The sequence below is a fragment of the Aulonocara sp. 'chitande type north' Nkhata Bay genome, linkage group LG14, assembly GCF_057382095.1.
Source record: "Aulonocara sp. 'chitande type north' Nkhata Bay isolate Kocher_YH1m ecotype deep benthic linkage group LG14, A_spYH_male_GT1.1, whole genome shotgun sequence".
Lineage (NCBI taxonomy): Eukaryota > Metazoa > Chordata > Actinopteri > Cichliformes > Cichlidae > Aulonocara > Aulonocara sp. 'chitande type north' Nkhata Bay.
Window position 1 is genome coordinate 19,064,136 of NC_141357.1, and position 16,016 is coordinate 19,080,151.

At 43.0% G+C, this 16,016-nt stretch overlaps 2 protein-coding genes across 5 annotated transcripts; one reads left to right on the top strand and one right to left on the bottom strand.

The window, feature by feature from the left end:
- Positions 1 to 221: 221 nt before the first annotated feature.
- On the bottom strand, positions 222 to 11,826 carry msantd4 (Myb/SANT-like DNA-binding domain containing 4 with coiled-coils). Of its 4 annotated transcripts, XM_086261383.1 has the most exons (8): positions 11,648 to 11,826; positions 10,241 to 10,462; positions 7,090 to 7,830; positions 6,344 to 6,439; positions 5,976 to 6,257; positions 2,426 to 3,694; positions 2,131 to 2,323; positions 222 to 709 (listed from the first exon to the last, which is right to left on the bottom strand). In XM_086261383.1, exons 3-6 carry the CDS (start codon positions 7,195 to 7,197, stop codon positions 2,966 to 2,968), a joined length of 1,215 nt encoding a protein of 404 aa, XP_086117509.1. In that variant the 5' UTR covers positions 7,198 to 7,830; positions 10,241 to 10,462; positions 11,648 to 11,826; the 3' UTR covers positions 222 to 709; positions 2,131 to 2,323; positions 2,426 to 2,965. The 4 variants fall into 4 exon arrangements, with proteins under 4 accessions (XP_086117509.1, XP_086117508.1, XP_086117506.1 ...); XM_086261382.1 differs by having other exon boundaries at positions 2,143 to 3,694; XM_086261380.1 differs by having other exon boundaries at positions 2,131 to 3,694.
- On the top strand, positions 9,566 to 15,713 carry aasdhppt (aminoadipate-semialdehyde dehydrogenase-phosphopantetheinyl transferase). Its single transcript, XM_086261385.1, has 7 exons — positions 9,566 to 9,913; positions 10,806 to 10,919; positions 11,186 to 11,306; positions 11,666 to 11,787; positions 12,508 to 12,669; positions 14,524 to 14,592; positions 14,737 to 15,713. Exons 1-7 carry the CDS (start codon positions 9,770 to 9,772, stop codon positions 14,902 to 14,904), a joined length of 900 nt encoding a protein of 299 aa, XP_086117511.1. The 5' UTR covers positions 9,566 to 9,769; the 3' UTR covers positions 14,905 to 15,713.
- The last annotated feature ends 303 nt before the right edge of the window (positions 15,714 to 16,016 follow it).

Genomic DNA, 16,016 nt, shown 5'->3' on the forward strand with positions numbered 1-16,016 from the left:
ACAAAAGTTGTGTGCTTTTTGTTACAGTTACACTAGAGAAAACGGTGGTTGGAGATCGCAGAACGCCGCAAATTATTGTGACCGTGTGCAATGACCATGCAATTTTGCTGCCTTTAAAATGACTGACAGGGACCATGTCTGCACGCAGTCAGGTGTCATCTGACTGACATTAGAACAAATTTAGTACGTCAAGACGGCAAAAAGAAAAGCAAAAGGACAGAGTCAGTCTGCTGTCAATTTATAAATGAATTAACAGAATCTGTGATTAACTGTCATAAACAGGTGGAAACTGAATCTGTGAGCCTCTACATACACAAAATTTCACATTAAACAGAAATTCACAATCACTACTTACATTCACAGTCCAAATATAATATAAAAATTCCTCCACAATTGTTGGTTTAGTTGCTGTAACATGGTGATTTAACTTCAAAATGACAGAAGTAACTGGGGATCAGTCCTCTTGGCTGAGGCTACCCAATGTACACTACACCCAACCAGGCAAGGTGTTGGCATCCTGCCGTGAGGATACCTCGGCGTAGACCCAAGACACACTGGAGAGATTATATCGCTCAGCTCGCCTGGGAACATCTCGGTGTGGTAGGCCTGGGCTTCTCTTCTTAGGCTGCTGTCCCTGCAACCCAGCCTCAAATAAGTAGAAGAACATGGATGGATGGATCAATGGATCGATGACACAAGTGCTCCCTAACTGAAATAAACAGGAGAAAACAGTGCAAGGAAAACAATAAGGCAGCTCACCCCTTCTGTTCCAGTGCTATTTACTAGTGATGGGACGTTCTGTATCGAGGCTTCGGAGCGTGTGTCGAGTAATGGAGGGGGCGTTTCCGCGAAGCGCGTATCGAGGCTTGCCTCATTTATGGGAGGAGCTGAAAATGATGACGTCCGAAGCCTCGCTGCCCGGCTGTACCACGTGACTGGTTCATGAAGTGGTTCGAACTTTGCCGCGAGATATGACAGCGATATAAACCCCTCAGACTTCATTCAAAAATGTGGGTGTTTGATGGAGAGTTGCGGTTAGTGAGAGTTTGGAGACCGTTTGGAGGTTTATGAGAGTGAGGAGAGAAAGTCAGGAGAGAATGGAGCCAGCTAAGAAGAGGAGGATGTCCTCCCCTGTGTGGGAACATTTTGCTCTTATTCCTCCCAACAAGGTATGTAAATTTCTACAGAAGATGTATTTTCATGATACTGATGGTGCAATACAATTTATGTTAAGCTGTCTTTACTTTTGTACAAGGTGAAGTGTTTGCTATGTGCCAGGGAGCTGGGATATAACAACAACAACACCTCATCCATGCTTAGGCACTACAGAGCTTTGCATGAGAATAAGGGGGACACCGATTGTGGAGCAAGACCAGGTGAGCCATCAAATGCAATGATAATATAGGATGCAGTAATGTTACTAAATGATATAACAATATTATACAACTGTTATAAGTTACGTGTGTGATATTTATATTTGTGCTTTATCTTTATTGTCTTTCCTCAGGAGAACAATCTCAAATAGATGAAGACCTGGTCAGCATGGTGATTGAGGACTCCCAGCTATTTAGCATTGTGGAGGACAAAGGATTCAAAAGATTTGTTAAATCATTAAATCCTAGCTATGTTCTCCCCACTAGAAAGGTCATAAAAGCAGTGAAAATTTTGTTTTTACAGAATAAAATGTGAACAGGCAGGACTGAGGCTCAAAGCCTCAGTGTGTAGCTGTCCATACCTCAACGTTACAAAAGCACAACCACTGTCCACACCCCAACCACACCTCACCTCACAGTAAATGATCATTTCCATTTCAAGCATTTCCAAATAATCATTTCCCATACTGCCACTATAAATATACACAGTATACTGCCATCACTACAATATACATGTTTTACACACTCCTTTTGTTGTTGACATTTACAGGCTGTGTGCAAAATGCCACACTCTTCAAATTCATGCCAGCTATTATTTTTACGTCCAGTAGGTGTCCTGCTAGAGCAAATGAAGCTTCATGAAGCTTCGCGTTGGGGTGAACCAATTGGATGAAAAGCTTCAGTGCTTCATGGGGCTTCATCTGCCCATCACTACTATTTACAATGTGCTATTTACAATGAAAACTAATGTACACACTATATACAGAACTGAGAAAAGTCGCACAAAGTCACAGGCAAAAATGTCTCAGGTTTTGGAGGCCAGGGTCAGGTCTGCTGCTGCTGTCAGTGGCTGCCCAGGGACAACTGCTGGTGGAGGGATTTTGAATGCGACCACATGATCGCGGACCAATCAGCAGCCGTCAGCTCATCCACTCAGGGACCTGCAAAGACTTAAAGGCACAGACAAAGGAAAAAACCACCAAAACAGATTATCAGCAATCACCTTGCAACCAAAAGTGGCCAACCAGAGGTAGGTGGAGTTGCACACTTACCTTCTATGTGACCAGTTCGTCGCAGCTATTTGCAGTTGTTTACCAAATGCAAAATATTCAATGTAATCATAACGCAACCACCATTTTTTCCTAGATGCAAGGAGGTTACCATCATATGCTTACTGTAGTGTGACTGAACTATTTGTTTTTCAGTAATAGATAGGCAAGGGTTAGGGATATAGGAGTTATAGTACAATAGCACTATTTCATATATATACTTAAATATTTCTGCACCAATAAAGATTAATTGCACTAACAGCCCAGTATTTATTTAACATCTTCCACAGCACATTTCTGTGAACTGGAGTGCTGAACATCAGCCAACAGTTGTTGCATTTGGCCGCTGATTGTGCCGAACAAATATTACACCCTAAGGCACTGTTCTCGGGCTTCTTCTTGGCCATTTAGGAAAGATCACTAAAGTGTCTCGCACCAAACGTAGACAGTATGTCTGTGAAAAATCTGCTGCTAGTACCAATAGTGATCTGGAGACATCTAATTTATTCACCCTGCTCATCTACCCTCTTTTTCTCACTCTTATCAGATTTTTACTGACAAATGGTCCTTGTGGAGCTGCATTCTCTCTTTCTCCACTTGCAGGCGCTCTCTCTCAATCTGCAACCTGCCAGCCTCAAACTTGATGAACTGCAGTCTCTCCTTCTCCAGCTGCAGTCTCTCCTTCTCCAGATTTAACTTCGCTGCCTCCAAGTCCGCCGCCGACACTCCCTTCTCCCTCTGTCCATCATGAGTTGAGGATAAGGACGAACGAGAGGAAAGGACTGGGCCTTGTTGCGGCGGCAGGTTAAAAGAAGAGTTGACGTACTCTGATTGGCCAACACGCATGAGTCTCAGCCTCTCTCTCTCCACATGTAACCTCTCCTTCTCTATTTGCAGCCGCTCTCTCTCCACCTCTGTCTGACGAAGTCGCTCTTTCTCCACCAATAGCCGCTCTTTCTCCACCACCAGGCGTTCAGTCTCCACAGCCAGCCTTTGTTTCTCTAGCTCCAGACGATGTTTCTCAACAGCAACCAGACACCCTGCTCCTATGTTCTCGTCACTGCTGAGTTCACCCAGCATTCCCATCAGGCCACCGGGCAGCAGTAGATTTCTGCTGGTGGTGGAAGTCGGATCCTTGGAGGGGCTGGGCATGCCCAAGTCATTGTGGGAATAAACATCAGTATCATGCCCCTCTACACATGCCTCGATGTCACAAAGGAGAGAGGGAATATCATCATCATCCATTTCTCCATCTCCCACATCCCCATCCAGCTAGAGGGAAGGAGAAAGAGAGAGAGAGTCATCATTTAACAGGTTTTCACACATATGTGGATAACCAGTGGGGAGATCAGCAGCAAGGCTTTCAGCGCAGAACGCTGCAGACATCAGTGGTCGCAGACATGAAATTGATTAAGTCAGACAGCATGAAAATGAGGAGCTGGGGTGCAAAGTGGCCTGCAGATGTGCATCAACTGTAGCAACACCTTAACTATTGGATGTGTTTGGTATCAGCAGGACGAGGAGCTCCTCTGGGTCGGCATAACTAAAGCGAACGCCACACTTATTTCTAATTCTCACAGGAGACTCTGAAGCAAGCCTTCACAAATAAACCCAAAGAAAGATGCGCTCAAGAAGCACTGAGGTAAATGGGGGATCCTAATTTCTCCTGAGTTATTTTCTTGTTTTTATATAAATGATACAGCATTAAATACAGTCATGAGCTATTCTGAGTCATCAATCTGGATTTCTGGCTGAGAGTTTATCCCCAAATTATTTTTAAACTAAATCTCTGCGACTACATTTGATGGTTTCATGTGCTGAGCTGATTATTTCACGGTCTGCACACAAACCATCATCACTTCTTTTATTACTGCAGATTCTCTGGCTGATAATATGTACCGCTATACTAGATATCGTGCAGTTTTATATTATAAGGCAGTATTAAATCAACCAAAGACACAAAATACTGGAGAATTTTTGAGATGTATAAATATCTATATTGGCAAAAAAAAAATTTCACTCGCCCATCCACATCATTGAATTCAGGAGTTCTGATCACTTCCATGGCCACAGGTATATAAATTAAGCACCTAGGCATGCAGACTGACTCTACAAACATGGCTCGCTCTCAGGAGCTCTTTGAATTCCAAGTCGAGTGGTGAAATTTCCTCATTAGTAAATATTCCACAGTCAGCTTTTAGTGGCATTATTATGGTAAATGGTAAATGGCCTGTATTTATATAGCGCTTTACTAGTCCCTAAGGACCCCAAAGCGCTTTACATATCCAGTCATCCACCCATTCACACACACATTCACACACTGGTGATGGCAAGCTACATTGTAGCCACAGCCACCCTGGGGCGCACTGACAGAGGCGAGGCTGCCGGACACTGGCGCCACCGGGCCCTCTGACCCGGTGAAGTGACTGACGGGTGAAGTGTCTTGCCCAAGGACACAACGACCGAGACTGTCCGAGCCGGGGCTCGAACCGGCAACCTTCCGATTACAAGGCGAACTCCTAACTCTTGAGCCACGATCGCCCCAGCATTATTACAAAGTGGAAGCAACTGGGAACGATGGTAACTCATTTTACGTAGGCTACGTAAAATCACAGAGGAGAGTCAGTGGATGCTGAGGCGCATAGTACGCAGAGGTCGCCAACTTCCTGCAGAGTAAATCGCTACAGATCTCCAAACTTCATGTGGCCTTCAGATTAGCTCAAGAATAGTGTGTAGAGAGCTTCATGGAATGGGTTTCCATGTCCGAGCAACTCACATCACCAAGTGCAAAGCAAAGCGTCGGCTGCAGTGGTGTAAAGCACACCAGCACTGGTCTCTAGATCAGCAGAGACATGTTCTTTTCCAGGAGTTGGGCTCGGCCCCTTAAAATAGTGAAAAGAACAAGACATTTTGGACAATTTCATGCTCCAAACTTTGTAGGAGCAGTTTGGGGATGGCCGCTTCCAAGGTTGGATGGGCATCATATTAAACCCTATGGATGGGTTTAAAATGGGATTTTTCTCAAGTTTATATCTTTTTGAAGGCAGATGAATGAACACTATATAGCGTATACTGCATATACTAACTCTTTAGCTGCTGTAACAGGAAGCGTTGTCTCATAAGATAAGAGTGACCAGTGAGATTTGATCTAAAAGCAGATCTTAATGTAATCACAGAAAAGTAATATTTAAATGTCAGTCTTCAATTATATCCTAATTAATTAACACGTGCTTAATTTAATTTAGTCTCTACCTTGTGAACCTGCAGGAGTACAATCAACAGACTGGACTGACTAGAGACACTTGAGCTGCATAATGTGTATTAAGTAATGGCTGGTAAGGACATTAATTTGACTAATTACACATTAGCAACACTTGAATTTCAACATAGGCTGTTTGTCTTCTCATAATATTAGCAGCTCTGTATTAAAGAGCATATTTTTACAAAATAATCAGTGTGCATATACATGAAATGATGATTTAACAGACTCTAAGCTTTGATGGCTGCTCTACAGAGAGAAACACACACACACTGTTACTCTGTATTCACTGACATCGTCCTCCATCTTTACTCCCGGCAGTGCCCCCACGGCCTGCCCGCTCGACCCGCTGAGAGCCACCATCTCCGGCCAGTCACAGTGCCAGTCCTTTGGGAAGCCCGAGAGGTCAAGCAGCTGGTCACAACCAGATCCCAAAGAAGGCGCCTCGTGCTCTGGAGAGGAATTTCCATACTCAGTCTTAATGGCCAAAGAGGGGGGCGAGGAAGAGAGAGAGAGTTCAGTCTGCAACTGTTTTTTCTTCGTAAGCGCACGCCAGTCGAGGTAACGACGCTTCACCTGCACATCAGAAAGGTAAGGCTGCTTTAAAAATCACAACTGGGTCCACAGAAGCAACGATACGATCTGAATGGAGACAAACACACCTCGGCAGCAGTGCGTAGCTCCCCCTCTCCCAGGGCATTCACACCTTGTGCCACTTCCTCCCATGCTTGCCTCTTCAGCTCATTAATGGCTGTGTTCTATTAAAGAAGAAAGACCAGCAGTTAAACTGTTTCATTCAAAGAGGCAAATAATATGACACTAGTTTACTGAATGGAAAAGAAAGTGACTGCACAAATTAAATTCTCCTGTGCCATTGAAACTAATTACCCTCTCTTCATTGGGAAGAAGAAAGCGAACACTGGGGCAGAGTGTACAGGTGACATAGTCAGCATGAAGTTATTAAAACATTTTTTCAACTCTGCCCTCTTAACCTCTTCTACTGATTTCATTAGGGAGATTAAAATATGACTGTTATGTATAAGCAGAAATGTGTCCAGGGTGCAACACACAGGACATCCTGCAGCTGAAAAACAGACATGTCAGTGCTCTCTAGTGGCAGCAACGGTAATGTAACCAGTTCAAACCTTGGAGTCATCGTTTTGTTCATTATTTACAGCCTCTAGATGTTTTAATTTAGACCAATATAAATTGGAGCTGACTAAACACAGGCGGGCGAGATGGCAAAATTATCTGAATGGTTTGTGCTGCTGTTTTTGTCATTTTCCGCACCTTGGTTCAGACTTCCGAGGAAAGAGAGCTGTGTATGCATTTTTCTGTGGATAAAATCAAGAAGAAAAGAAAAGAAAAGAAAAGAAAAGAAAAGAAAAGAAAAGAAAAGAATCTCCACCTGTTGTCTGGAGAACAATACGTCTCTCCTCTTGTGGATCTCCCTGATGAGAGTTTGTGTTTCCCTCACGCTGTAGTTGCTCTTCCTCTTCCTCTTCAGGTGCTTCATTTGCAAGAAATCCAGTGTGGCAGCAAGGAGTGGGACAGAAGCCCCCAGAAATGTAGAGAGCAAGAAAAACAAGTCAAGAGAGACAACTGGAAAAACAGGAGTGAAGTTATGAGAAAGAGAGGCACAGATATGGAAGAAGGTATCAGAGGGAAAGGACTGAAACAGAGGTGTAAAGAGACAGGTCACAGTTCAGTGTAAAAGGGAAACTCAGTCCTCAAATAGAGAGAAGTGTGGAAGTTTGCTGTAGCTTAGCTGTCCTTCAGCAGCGCAACAGTTTACACCGGGGAGGAATTCCTCCGTGGCTCCGTTTGTAGCAGCTTCTTTAAAGTTTTCCACCTGGGAGTATCTAAGTAAGGACATTTAAGGCTTGGGGGTTAAAGAAATGCTAGCTGGAAAGAAATGCGTTGATCTGGTAGACTGGAGGTATAAGTCATCAAATCCTTCCCTGCTTTGCTCAAGTTTGACTGGAGGGTTCACTTTTTCTTTTAATAAGACACAAGCTATTATTAATATTATAAGAAGGCTTCAGGTTGCAGTCCAACTTCTCCTGGAATGGGCTGCTGCCAGGTAATCTCACGTGTAGAGAAGCATCACAGGGTGAAAGTGTTCTTTAGCCCTTCTTCTTGTTTAGCCCTGTGTAAAAGACGAAAAAGAAAGCAGATAACACGATTTAGTTTATACAGCCACCTACAGTTGCATTAGTGGAATCTGAGCAGAGAGTACAGCCATGTACACTTCACACACATCATCAGTAAACACTAGTCACCTGGTTGCACTGGCAGCCATACATGCCCATGTACACTTCGGATCTCTACCTTCTATTCGGGTATTTTCAGGTCAAGTCCAATCTGACCTTCCTCTTCTTCGGTGTAACCAGTGGTTTGGACCTTACTGTAGAGACCTCTGTATTTCCATTCATGAAGGTGTCTCTTTATTGTAACTGACAATGATACTTTTGCCTCCTCAGGAATGTTCTTGACTTGTTTGGATTTGTAAAGCAGTTTTTCTTAACTATAAAAGTAATTCTGTCATCATTCACTTCAGTGGTTTTCTATGGTTTTTCAGGCTTTTTGATGTTGCTGGGCTGTTCAGTGTATTTATTCTTTTCTTTTTTTGATGTACCACAGCAGACCCTTAAGTTATGACTCTCTCTCAGCTGGCCATAAAACTTATTGTCAGTCATGTTACAAATTACATTTGAGCCACTTAAATTGAAAGACTGTGTATACCTATAGTTAATGCAGTACTTTTGTTAGATCCCTTGGATTAAGGATGAAAGTCTGTAATTCTATCACATTTTGATTGTTTGATTTAAAATACACCATGATTGCATGGAGAGGCAAAATTACACCGATTGCGTCATCATACAAATACTATGAACTAATCTGTATATTAAGCGGAATGAGTTAGTTTGGGGGGCGTTTTTATAGATAAAAAAAACACATGTTGAGTATTTTAATTTACTCTAAGGGGTTTTTTTAATCAGTTGCCCTAATTTTGGATTGGAGCTGGACAATCAGCTACAGGCCACCTTTCAATCTAAAGACAGGCAAATACTGAGATCGCTCGTAACTATGATGAATACTGATGGGTAGGAACACTGCTCATGCCTCACGTGTCTCTGAAGCACATCAAACATCTCTATACTCTGCGAGTCGTCACTATCTGTCTATAATTAACATACAATACTGTGTTGTAACAAGAATTTTACTATGATAATGCGTTACCTTATCGCACAAGAACACAAGAAAGACCTAGTTGTATGTAAATAAATAAATAAATATATAAATGGATAAACCTCGAAGGTTAAACATTTTTCCCTCTTTAACCTTCCAAATCGTTGAAATTACGATTTTTTTTTTTTTTGGATGACTACAAGGCATCAGTAACCAGAGAGGCTCAGCACATTTTTGTCAGAACAGTCATAAATTTCATGTTTTTTCTGCATCTCGTCAGCTCCTCCAATAAAACACCACTGGTAATAATAGTAAAAACAACTCACCTTAATCACACAGAAAAACCGCAATCCAAACAGCACCGTTTAAAATGCAATTTTAATGCTGCGTTCATCGCCCCGTCTGAAACGGGAGAGACTAAGGTTTCAAAGCTGTAAAGACGATTAAGGTTCGAGAGATTTAGACTTGACATTTAGACCTAAATAAAACAAAAGCACTTGGTGTTATCTCATTCGGACATCGTCTCTACTTTTGTCATTGTATTGCACGGGGATGGGGGTAATTTATTGAAACTGAATCGTAGTGTTGTCGTATTTCCAATGTTATTGAAACATTTGAAGTTACCGCCAGTGACGCGCCATTTTAATTGCTCCTATTGGTTAATCCTCCACCGCGCCCACTTATGACGACATTGAATCAGGCCGGGCTCTTCCGGGCATGTGCACCGCTGTCAACTCCGAAATGTAAACAGGAAAGTCTGTTGGGCGAAAATCCGCACGTCTCTGAACATTACATTCGAAGACGCCGCGCTGACTTTAGCTCATTAGCAGCTCGTAAGCAGCCCGAAGTTGCGGTGAAGGAGCCCGGATGTCAGAGGTGGAGCAGGGGGCGAGGAGATGGGTTCCGTCCGGTGGGCTTTCCGCTGCGGATCGTGGACGCCGGGCAGGTCAGACTGGCTGTTCGCTGCTCGCTGCATCCAGCGGGAGGAGAAAGATCGGATCGGGCAGTTTGTGTTCGCCAAGGATGCAAAGTCAGCTATGGTGAGTCCAAAACTAAACTTTACCGATTCTTGGTATCGGCCAAGAGCCAAGTAAACAAAGAGCCAGTGTTGCCGATACCTGTAGCGATACTTTAAATCTGTAAAGTTAACTTCTGTTGGGAAGACCAGTGTGTCTTGATTATGACCACAAGATGGCTGTGATTTTTCTTTTTTCCGCATTACCTACTTAACACAATAAAACACATCTCACAGCTTTTCGTGTATTTTGAATAGACCTGGAATGCGCCTTGGGGCAACTGTTGGTGTGATTTGGCACTATTTAAATAAAATTAAATTGAATTGAACTTAGTGCAAAGCAGAGACTTACAGAATGACGCCCAGCAGGTTTACTCCTACAGGTTTCCGGTGGCATGAGGGCCTAACGGTCTTTAGCGGGACCTTCCTCACAGGTTCTTGCCAGAGAACACCAGAACTGGCAGGGCGCCCTGTTCTCTTCACAGATGGTGTTTCAGGCAGCGTATCGCTTGCCATGGCATCTCCAGATATTTTCACATCTTGTCACATGTGCTTAGTGCAAATCTGCTCTCATCTGTGAAGAGAGACAGTGTCATGAGAGCCTGTCTCAAGCTACCAGCAGTGATAAGGACACTGGTAAAAAAAAAAAAAAAAGCTAAACTGAAGTAAAAGTAGAGAGCAGCAGTCTGTGGCCCCAACCTGAAATGCCATTAATATGTTGCATATTGTATCTCCAGTACACCTGTTGTCACTTTAATTTGCACCAAAGCAATCAAAAGTAGTTTATGTTTATTACCTGGACAGAGTGATGTCCCCAAAGTTTATAAAACTTTGTATTCTGCTGTTATCATCAAGTGCTCCCTTAATTATTCTGAAAAGTTTATACAGCTGTCTTTGCGTCTCTGTTGCCTCAACAGGCTGGACGGTTGTTGCTAAGGAGGCTTGTGTGTGAGAAGATGGGGATCCCATGGTCAGAGATCAGACTGGAGCGATCTCCCAGAGGCAAACCTTACCTGGCAACACCTGGCAAGGTTCACTCCTTTTTTCCATAAAGTTCAAAGTCTGCATATACTGCAGCATTTTACTTCACTGCATTGTCATTTCACTAAACTACAAGTGTTCCAGCACAAGTAACTAAAAATCAGATATAAATCTGATATATCAGAAATATATCAGAAATAGATCTATAATACAGTGCAGGGAGGGTCAGCGTGGCCCAAATACTGGATTTTTGTCAAGCTCAGTATAGACTTCATTTATTTTGATACATTCAAACATATAATCCTTCTCCTTACAGGTCAGTTCAGAGTCAGATCTGGCCTGGAGTTTCAATCTCTCCCACCAAGGGGACTACGCAGTGCTTGCTGCAGAGCAGGGGAGGCAGGTCGGGGTGGATATCATGAAGACCGCCATGCCAGGTAAACACTGTGGTTCCCTGGTTAGGATAAACCTGTGCCAATATATGAAATGACTACATTTTTGGACTCGTTTAGCTATGAAATTCCACCACAAGGGGTCGCTGCTGCACCATATATATACAGTATTGACTAGGCCAAGGCTGTTTGTGTGTGTAAATTTGGATTTCTGTGTGACCACAGAATTCAAATGTGCGAAACACTTCCATCAAACACAGGCTGTGTTTGAATATTACTGTTTTTCTTTTCCATCACCTCCCTCATTCTCCTCCCCTCATTTATAATTTTTCATCCATTCTCTCTTCCCCTCCTGTTTTGGTTTTGTATTTTTTTTGTCCCCGCACCTCTTTCATTCGCTCCAGGTTGCAGCTCTGTGCTGGAGTTTTTCCGCATTATGACTCGTCAGTTTACAGCGCACGAGTGGAGCGCCATCCAATCAGCCGGCTCGGAGCACCAGCAACTCGCCGCGTTCTACCGCCACTGGGTAACCATGGCAACCATACTACCTTGTGCCCTGTGTGTGTAACAGAAGAAAGCACAGGGAGAACGTAACATTGCCGCTGTCCTCTGAGGCGACACACACTTGTATTTTTTTACATACATGTGCAAATTTGTTTCTCAAACGCTGCCCCGCTGCATCGCTGCATGCTGTCATCGGAGACGTGCGCTTTCATTTCATTTTCTTTGGTTTTTGCCTCCTTTCGCTCTCATTTTCTTGCATGCACTCACACTCTCTCGCTCCCTCTCTCTCTAATACACACACACACACACACAGATGGTCAGCAAAAGCAACAGTGGAGCTAAGTAAAGATTTTGTGCGATTGAGAGGGTGGCACAGAGACGTCAAGCACTGATATCACCACCACACTGTTGACTAATGGCAGAGCTCAACGGTTGCCATAGCGATTAGCCTTGTAATAGTGTTATTGTGGCTTATTGGTTGTCGTGCATGGTCGGTTTTGGCTGGATACACACACACACACACACACACACACACTGACACACAATGTCCTTCTTTGGTGTGCACTCTGATAAACATGTGTGCACAAACTCCCATCTGTTGCGGTTTTAAGTGGTGTTTCTTCTTAGCCAAAACACCCTCCACCACATACACACACACCATCCCACACATGAAGACACACGCATACACACAGATCATCATTTTCTGCATGCAGCTGATCGGGTTTCTTCCCTTTCCATCAAGGCCCTGAAGGAGAGCTTCATCAAAGCCATCGGCACCGGTCTGGGCTTCAACCTGCAGAGGGTGGAGTTTCACCTGCCGTCTGAGCCGCTCACACAGGACCGGGTACTGCACCAGACCAAGATGCATCTAGATGAGGAAGAAGAAGAGGACTGGGTGTTCGAAGTGAGTCTGGTGTTGTGAAGAAAAAGAAAAGTCCAGAGATGTTGTTAAAATCTAGAGGTTTGTGTATTAGAGGTCACAGCTCAACAATTCAGTCTATTTTTGTCTCTCATCAGCTTCCAAGTAGTCTGTGGTTTTATTCTCAGGTTTAAAATGTTGCTATGCCATTTGATAATTGCTCCATTTTTCCGGATTTTCCACTTGTGTCACGAATGCATCAGTGCTGTGCTAGTTCACACTTCACAAATGTTTGCTCAGTTCACACACACACAGATAAAAATAAGCTATTCTGTGTTTGTTTCTTACATTTTTTGGAAATGAGCTGCTCTGAGCTATTCTTTATCAGTAGACTCTCCTCCTCTCAGCCACGCAGCCCTCAGCAATCGCTGCTTCCCACACAGAGTGAAATACTGTATGCAGCTATAGAACTGATGACCGATTAGTTTCAAGTGCAAAGATGATAACATGAGTGTGTGTGTGTGTGTATTTTTTGTTTTTTTATATTAAGTAATGTGTCACAAATCAGGTCAGCTCAAAACAAGACGAGCTCCACGCGAGCTTCCATGCATTGCATATAATTTGGGATCGCATTAAACAAGCTGGAAGCAGCTTTTAGGAAAGTTTAACACATTGGTTCAAAGGACTTGGGTGCTATGCAGAGGGGACCTTGATGCACATTTCCACAGTGAATATGCCCTTGAGAGCATCTTCAGAGAGAATCATAGGTGGCCTCGTACAGAAATACAAGTGGTTGTGATTGGGGGGGGGGGGGGGGGGGGGGCTCTCGAGTGTTTCTTCATCCTGCCTAACATGATAACTGAAGATTAGAGGAGTGCACCTCACAGAGCAAAGAACTCCTCTTTCTGCCATTGCTCTGCTCCCCCTATTAACCTGTACATTTCTTTGCCGTAGAGCAGACACTAAGTTACAAATATTTAAAGCAAGAACATATTGGTACACAACACACCACAATGATCTAGGTCATCTCTTTCAAGCCCTTAAAAAACATGACATCTTTTAAAATTAGGAACATCCTGTCACAGAGCATAGCTGATGACCTGGTGCATGGGTTTTTACCAGGCTCACTCAAAACGTCTCTGATCCAGCATGTTCCATTAAAAGCACTAAGAGAAACTATAAAGAGATCATATTTTCCAGATTTAAGGAATTTAAAATCCTGCTCGCATACAAAACCCTTAACGACCAAACTCCGTCATATCTTAAAGATCTAATAGTACCCAGTAGAGCACTTTGCTCTTTACTTCTGGCTCTTCCAAAAATACCACGGGAGGCCTTTAGCTGTCAGGCTCCATTCCTACACAACCAGGTCGTGATGCAGACTCTCTTCTTTAATGTTAACCTTAAATACTTTATTCTTTGATAAGCTTATCATTAGGCCTGGATCAGGTGACCCTATATCATCTGTAAACCAGCTACGCTGTGACGTAATGGTCACTTCACATCTTCCTTTCTCTCTCAGTGCATTTACAGTTTGTGTCGTCTCCCCTGCAGTTTGTGCACACACATACTTTTCTTCTGTGTCTCCTTTCCTCTCTGACTTTTCAGAAACTCTTTGAAACTGCAGCGATGAGCTATCACTGGCCACATCGCCAACCTGCTGAGTGTTTACTGCTGCATTTTGTTTTTTGTCTTTGCACTTACCCCAAGCATCGATGCCGATGGCCTGTTGGAGGTTTCTGCCTGTTAAAATTTAGTTTTCCTCACCACTCAAATAAATTATTGATTTTCTCTCTATTGGCATTACTGTGTGCCCTTTTTTGTGCCAAACACCCTAAAATGATTGGTTCCAAAGTCTATCCAGACTGCATATTTTTGGATTTGTGTGTCATTCTGCAGGAGAGTTTACTGGATGCTGATCATCATGTTGCTGTAGCACTCGGACCAGCAGACAACACATGCCCTGCAGTAAGGAGGCATAACTTTTCCATTAAAAAAATGTGAACTTGGAATGAATAGATTAAAAAAAGAAAGAAAACTTAGCTACAATAGTAAGAGTAGCTATCATACTGTAGGATAAACAATATTAACTTTCTTCCTGGTTCCTCACAGCCTCGTCCGCCTTCTCTTCTTCCGCCCACCACATTTACCGTGCTGTCGTTCAGAGAGCTCATCGACTCAGCCTCACCTCTAACAGACGAAGACCCCACCTACTGGGATAGCTTCAAGATGAAGGCTGAAGCTCCGCAGAGACAGAAGGATACACACACGTCCACATAGCCGCCCGTCTGAAGCCGACACTCAGCTGCCATACAAACGCACACCTTTCAGAAGTGCCAAAGAAGAAAAACACTGACACTGAAGTTGCTTTGGTATTCAACCCGAATCCAGTCACGTCCTGTCAAGTTTATTTGCCAAGCCAGAATTTACAGGCTTGTCTCAAAGGACCTAAGAACTTAGACAGTATCTGACACCATCTATCTTTAGATTCTCAGTTCTGATAAGTATAAAAAAAGACAGGGGATTCAACAAAAATCACCAAACCAATACACAGACACACAATATATCCAACATGTCATTTTGTTTTCTTTCTACGCACTGAATCAGATTTAAGTCTCATGAAACTAGAAACTGATTGGCAACCACCAGGCAACATCTGGTCACATGACTGGTTGGTGAGAGGTTTCTGTCAGTTGTTGTGAAATTGTGAATAAATCCTAATTCTTACCTCAGCCTCCAGAAACACGCTGAGGAGGTTTGGAGTGGTTTTTAGCTTGGATATATTTTTCCATGTAATATCAAACATATGTAGGACTGCTTTAATATGTTTGCACGATATCTCTAGAATTAGAAACATCCTGTCTCAGAGTGATGCTGAAAAACTACTTCCTGCCTTTTTACTTCTAGGCTAGATTGTTGCCATTCATAATCCCTGAAAAGCCTTGAGTTGATCTAAAATGTTGCAGCGCGAGTACTGACAGGGAACCAGAAAGAGAGCATATTTCTCCCATTTTAGCGTCACTTCACTGACTCCCTGTTAAATCCAGAAGCAAAATGTTTCCATCCAACTGTTGGCTAAAAAATAAGAATAGATATGTTTAACAAGGGAATTGGTGATGATCAAAATAAAAAAACAACTTTTTTTTGTCATTTTCAAACGTTTAAAATGTGTAAAATGCAAATAAAATAAACTTTAATAATTTTGCAGATCAGCTGCTTTTCTTAATCTCTATTTTTTGCCATATTCTCTGGTGTTAAGAGGAGAAAGCCAGCATCCAAGGTCATATGGAGGTGTATTTGTGCACATGACATGCTCTTGCACATTTGTGAGGGCACCAGTAATGCTTTACAATATATAAAGTTGTTTTTAATAACATATCCACCACCCACCA

Bases quoted from the DNA above. Each gene is read 5' to 3' on its own strand.
- msantd4 (XM_086261383.1), bottom strand. From the start codon at position 7,197: ATGAAGCACCTGAAGAGGAAGAGGAAGAGCAACTACAGCGTGAGGGAA. The intron at 6,440-7,089 runs GTGGAGATTCTT...CTTCTTTAATAG, and splicing joins TATTGTTCTCCAGACAACAG to AACACAGCCATTAATGAGCT. The intron at 3,695-5,975 runs GTCAGTGAATAC...CCTTCCCTCTAG, and splicing joins GAGTAAAGATGGAGGACGAT to CTGGATGGGGATGTGGGAGA.
- aasdhppt (XM_086261385.1), top strand. From the start codon at position 9,770: ATGGGTTCCGTCCGGTGGGCTTTCCGCTGCGGATCGTGGACGCCGGGC. The intron at 11,307-11,665 runs GTAAACACTGTG...CATTCGCTCCAG, and splicing joins CATGAAGACCGCCATGCCAG to GTTGCAGCTCTGTGCTGGAG. The intron at 12,670-14,523 runs GTGAGTCTGGTG...GTCATTCTGCAG, and splicing joins AAGAGGACTGGGTGTTCGAA to GAGAGTTTACTGGATGCTGA.